Below are 5890 nucleotides of genomic sequence, written 5' to 3'. Positions count from 1 at the left end.
CACATACAGTGGAACCTTGGTTAACGAGAACAATCCGTTCTGGGACTGTGCTTGTTAACCAAGTTACTTGTTCAGCAAAGCAAGATTTCCCATAAGAAATCATTGCAAGGCAGACAATTCATTCCACAACTTGTTAAATGTCCCATCCTGGTCCCCTATTGTGCCATTCCACACACGCACAAACACACACAAACACGCATATTATGCTCACCTTACCTTCCGTTCCATCGCCGGCCTCCTGGGACTTGCAGTTCGCCAGTACAAGATGTGTATTGGGTAACCATCACGACCGATGCCGGAACGTCCGCTGACAGAGCGCTGACGTCAAAGGCAGGAGTCACTTGCCTCTGATTGGCCAGCGTGCTGCCTTTCAGTAGCGGCTGACAGCTGTGCAGTGCTAACCACTGAGTTACTGTGCCGCCACTGTACAGTGCTTACCACTGAGCCACCAAGCCGTCCACAGCACAGTTCTACCAAATGAGCCACTGTGCCTTCCACAGTGCAGTGCTAACCACTGAGCCACTGTGCCGCCCACTGCAGTGTGAACCACTGAGCCACCGTGCTGCCCACTGCGAACCACTGAGCCACCGTGCTGCCCACTATACAGTGCTAACCACTGAACCAGTGTGCTTTCCATAGTGCAGTGCTAACCACTGAGCCACTGTGCCGCCCACTGCACAGTGCGAACCACTGAACCACCGTGCTGCCCACTATACAGTGCTAACCACTGAACTACTGTGCCTCCCACAGTGCAGTGCTAACCACTGAGCCACCGTGCCACCCACTGTATAGTGCTAACCACTGAGCCACCGTGCTGTCCAATACACAGTGTCTTCCACTCAGTCACTGTGCTCTACTGTAGTAACATCTGTAAACAGCCCCAGTGTCTGATCTTCAGATGAGTGTGATGTAACGTTCTCCATGGACAATACAATAAACATGTGCTTTTGTTCTTATTAGGTTGTCATTAAAGTTTTGTCATTTTGAATGCTCTTTCCGTTGTTTAAGGCGACGCTACTTTGATTTCCATGGCAACCCGGCAGCCGCAGTTTAAGCCGGGACATACGCTCGCCTGGTCTCGCGCTGCATGCCGGGAAGCCTCTACCTAGGTTGATTAGCGCCTGCGCAGCTCCTCCTCTTCCTTTTCGCGAGCTGATAGTCGGAGAGATGGGTCACCAGCAACTGTACTGGAGTCACCCGAGGAAATTCGGCCAGGGGTCCCGCTCCTGGTGAGTGCGCGGCAGCGCGGGGGGTGGTGGAGGGTCTGCTGGGCCGGAGGAGGAGGCTGAGCATCATGGCGGCGGCTCTGCGGGGAGGGTGTGAAGCAGGCCGCATGGGAGAGCATCATGGCGGCTGTAGCGGCCTGCCGTACTGTGTCCGGGGAGGCCTGGAATGCAGCGCTGGGAGCAGTATACATCTGATTCTCAGTGAAGGGCACTGTACGAGGCTTACTAATCCGCAGAAGGCCCTGGTGTCCTGCGCTCTGGCGGCCGCTGTGTCCATCCTCCCACTCCCTGTGTACAGCTCTGGTGATGGCTCTGTATACAGCAGCAGTATAGACCCTATAGGATCCCGAGCTCCTGACCTGCACTATATACAATGCAGTAGTATAGGCCCCTGGCCCCATGACATGCGCTATATGCAGCAGTATAGACCCTATAGGATCCCGAGCTCCTGACTGTGCTATACAGTGGTATAGACCCTATAGGATCCCACGCTCCTGACCTGCACTATATACAATGCAGTAGTATAGGCCCCTGGCCCCATGACATGCGCTATATGCAGCAGTATAGACCCTATAGGATCCCGAGCTCCTGACTGCGCTATACAGTGGTATAGACCCTATAGGATCCTGCGCTCCTGACCTTTGCGCTATACAGTGGTATAAACCCTATAGGATGCTGTGCTCCTGACCTGCACTAAATGCAGTGATATAGACCCCTGGCTCCATGACATGCGCTATATGCAGCAGTATAGACCCTATATGATCCTGTGCTCCTGACTGCTATACAGTGGTATAAACCCTATAGGATGTCGTGCTCCTGACCTGCACTATATGCCGTGATATAGACCCCTGGCTCCATAACGTGCGCTATATGCAGCAGTATAGACCCTTATGCTCCTGTTGTACACTATATGCAGCGGTATAGACCATAGGCCCCTGCACTCCTGACCTGTGCTATATGCAGCAGTATAGGTCCCACGCTCGTGATGTGCTGCTATATTTTGTGGCAGATCTTCTATGCGGTCACATACTCCAATGTCTAAACTGAATGTCCAGGCACAGGGTGGTGTGAATAATAAAAAAAAGACAAATTTAAAATGTTTATGCCTGAAAGCGTGCAAACATTTTGCAACCTTACAATGTACTTTCCCAAAAAGTGATTTCACACCAGGTCCACCACATTGGAGTAATGTGTATTGGGGTTTACCAATGATCACATTAACAGGTGTTAATATCAGAGAACCTCAGATTTATTCTTGAATTTTTTTACAGCCGCGTTTGCTCTAATAGACACGGACTGATCCGTAAATATGGACTGAACATGTGCCGCCAGTGCTTCCGGCAGTATGCGAAGGACATTGGCTTTATCAAGGTGAGCGCTTACTAAACCCACAGGGTGCAATTCCATCCCATTGTGGAGAACAATTGGCTGCAGTTTACATGGTGGTTTACGGGTGCAGCTGTGTAATCAGTCTGAAGATGGTATCTGGCCATGGGTCTGTATCCGCCCGATAGGATAAGAGGCTGAGGTCAGGTCTGTGGCCGGTCTGAACATTGCACCATTTGGGTCACGTTCACACCACTGTTCAGTCCCAGTGCTGCCCATGAAAACATGCTTCACTATAGACAAGTGTTATTCAGTGAATTTTTTTATTTTGTTTTTTTTTCCCTGATAAACAAAATCTGCCCTTGTTAAAAAAAATAAATAAAAATAAAACAACAAACTGCATCACGTGATTGTTTCTTCAATTTGAATCTATGGGTGCAAAAAGACTGCATAGCATCCAATTTGTACAGATGCATTTTAATTCATTAACATTACAAATTTAAATGCTAGTTTCCTAATTGCAGATTGTATAGATGACAAAATGAGGGTTTGGTTTCCTTTTAAACCCTTTTTATATGCTTGATCTATTCTTTTCTTTTGTTCTGTCTTAGAAAAATTGCAGTACAAAATGTTGACTTTTTTTTTCTCTCCCCTCTTGCAGTTGGATTAAGCAATTCCCCTTTGGAAGATCTGTGACCATGATGTGAGACCCCCTTCTGAAGAATTACAGACACTCACCTGATTGTACATAAACCAATAAACTGGTGCAGTCATTACTATGTCGTGGTCCAGCCCATTTATTAATACCAGTGGCAGTCGGTCTTGCTTCATCAGGGAGAATAAAAGATTCTCTGCTCCATTAAGTGTAAAGGCCCAGTCACACACAACGACTTGCCAGCGATCCCGAAAACGATGCAACATCATAGGGATCGCTGGGAGGTCGCAGGTGAGATGTCACATAGTAAGATCTTACCAGCGATGCAGGAATACAGGTCGCAGTAGCGACCTGTCTAACTATCTCTGCTGTCATTGGGACCCAGTCACACCGTGCCAAACACAGCGATGGGTCCTGCCCAGCAAGACATCGCCTTTGAAGAAAATGGCCTGGACCATTCTGCAACGACTAACGATCTCACAGCAGGAGTCTTATCGCTGGTAGGTGTCACACATAACGAGATCATAGTATCATAGTTTTTAAGGTTGAAGGGAGACTCTAAGTCCATCTAGTTCAACCCGTAGCCTAACATGTTGATCCAGAGGAAGGCAAAAAAAAACCCAATGTGGCAAACAGGTTCCAATGGGGAAAAATTTCCTTCCTGACTCCACATCCGGCAATCAGACTAGTTCCCTGGATCAATACCCTGTCATAAAATCTAATATACATAACTGGTAATATTAAATTTTTCAAGAAAGGCATCCAGGCTCTGCTTAAATGTTAGTAGTGAATCACTCATTATAACATCATGCGGCAGAGAGTTCCATAGTCTCACTGCTCGTACAGTAAAGAATCCTCGTCTGTGATTATGATTAAACCTTCTTTCCTCAAGACGTAGCGGATGCCCCCGTGTTCCAGTCGCAGGCCTAGGTGTAAAAAGATCTTTGGAAAGGTCTCTGTACTGTCCCCTCATATATTTATACATTGTGATTAGATCCCCCCTAAGCCTTCGTTTTTCCAAACTAAATAACCCCAAGTTTAATAACCTGTCTTGGTATTGCAGCCCACCCATTCCTCTAATAATCTTGGTCGCTCTTCTCTGCACCCTCTCCAGTTCAGCTATGTCCTTATATATCGGTGACCAGAATTGTACACAGTATTCTAAGTGCGGTCGCACTAGTGACTTGTACAGAGGTAGAACTATATTTTTTTCATGAACACTTATACCTCTTTTAATACATCCCATTATTTTATTAGCCCTGGCAGCAGCTGCCTGACACTGGCCACTAAAGTGAAGTTTACCATCCACCCATACACCCAAGTCTTTTTCTGTGTCTGTTTTACCCAGTGTTCTACAATTAAGTACATAATCATAAATGTTATTTCCTCTACCCAAGTGCATGACCTTACATTTATCTACATTAAACTTCAATTGCCACTTCTCAGCCCAATCCTCCAATTTACATAAATCTCCCTGTAATATAAAATTATCCTCCTCTGTATTGATTACCCTGCAGAGTTTAGTATCATCTGCAAATATTGAAATTCTACTCCGCATGCCCCCAACAAGGTCATTTATAAATATGTTGAAAAGAAGCGGGCCCAATACTGACCCCTGTGGTACCCCACTATGAACTGAGACCCAGTCCGAGTACGTACCATTAATAACCACCCTTTGTTTCCTATCACTGAGCCAGTTTTTAACCCAGTTACACATATTTTCCCCTATCCCCATTATTCTCATTTTATGTACCAACCTTTTGTGTGGCACCGTATCAAAAGCTTTTGAAAAGTCCATATACACAACATCCACTGCATTTCCCTGGTCCAGACTTGAACTTACCTCTTCATAGAAGCTGATCAAATTAGTTTGACAGGATCGATCCCTCATAAACCCATGTTGATACTCTGTCATAAGGTTATTTTTCTTGAGATACTCCAGTATAGCATCTCTCAAGAAACACTCAAGGATTTTACCAACCGTAGAGGTTAAACTTACCGGCCTATAATTTCCCGGCTCAGTTTTTGTCCCCTTTTTGAATATTGGCACCACATTTGCTATGCGCCAGTCCTGCGGTACCGACCCTGTTATTAAGGAATCTGAGAAGATTAAAAATAATGGTCTATCTATCACAGAACTCAATTCCTGTAGTACTCTGGGGTGTATGCCATCCGGGCCCGGAGATTTGTCAACCTTAGTGATTTCGAGGCGGCGGCGTACTTCCTGCTGGGTTAAGCAGGTAATATTCAAGGGTGAATTTATGGTATCACTGGTCATGTCATCTGCCATGGCATTTTCTTGTATAAAAACCGTAGAAAAAAAGTCATTCAGCAGGTTGGCTTTACCCTCATCCCCTTCCACCATTTCACCAAGACTATTTTTAAGGGGGCCAACACTATCGCTTTTCAGTTTTTTACTGTTTATGTAGTTAAAGAATATTTTAGGATTATTTTTACTTTCTCTCGCAATGAGTCTCTCTCTCAAACTTAGCTAACTTAATTTGCTTTTTACATATTTTATTTAATTTTCTATAATTATATAATGCCTCATCACTACCTACCCTCTTTAATTCTTTTAAGGCTTTCTGTTTTTCTTTTATTGCTTCCCTTACAGCTCTATTTAGCCATAGGGGTTTCCTCCTATTTCTAGCATGTTTGTTCCCATAGGGTATATTTTCTGCAC

The 5890-nt window shown here is 45.4% G+C and overlaps 1 protein-coding gene across 1 annotated transcript; it reads left to right on the top strand.

Moving 5' to 3' along the window:
* The first annotated feature begins 1120 nt into the window (after window positions 1–1120).
* Window positions 1121–3331, top strand: RPS29 (ribosomal protein S29). Its single transcript, XM_075330998.1, has 3 exons — window positions 1121–1229; window positions 2498–2597; window positions 3214–3331. The coding sequence occupies exons 1-3, from the start codon at window positions 1168–1170 to the stop codon at window positions 3220–3222; spliced, it is 171 nt and encodes a 56-aa protein (XP_075187113.1). The 5' UTR covers window positions 1121–1167; the 3' UTR covers window positions 3223–3331.
* Window positions 3332–5890: the final 2559 nt, after the last annotated feature.

This window comes from Anomaloglossus baeobatrachus, chromosome 12 (genome assembly GCF_048569485.1).
Source record: "Anomaloglossus baeobatrachus isolate aAnoBae1 chromosome 12, aAnoBae1.hap1, whole genome shotgun sequence".
NCBI lineage: Eukaryota > Metazoa > Chordata > Amphibia > Anura > Aromobatidae > Anomaloglossus > Anomaloglossus baeobatrachus.
The sequence above is the reverse complement of the archived record's forward strand: the minus strand, read 5'-3'. Positions and strand labels throughout refer to the sequence as shown.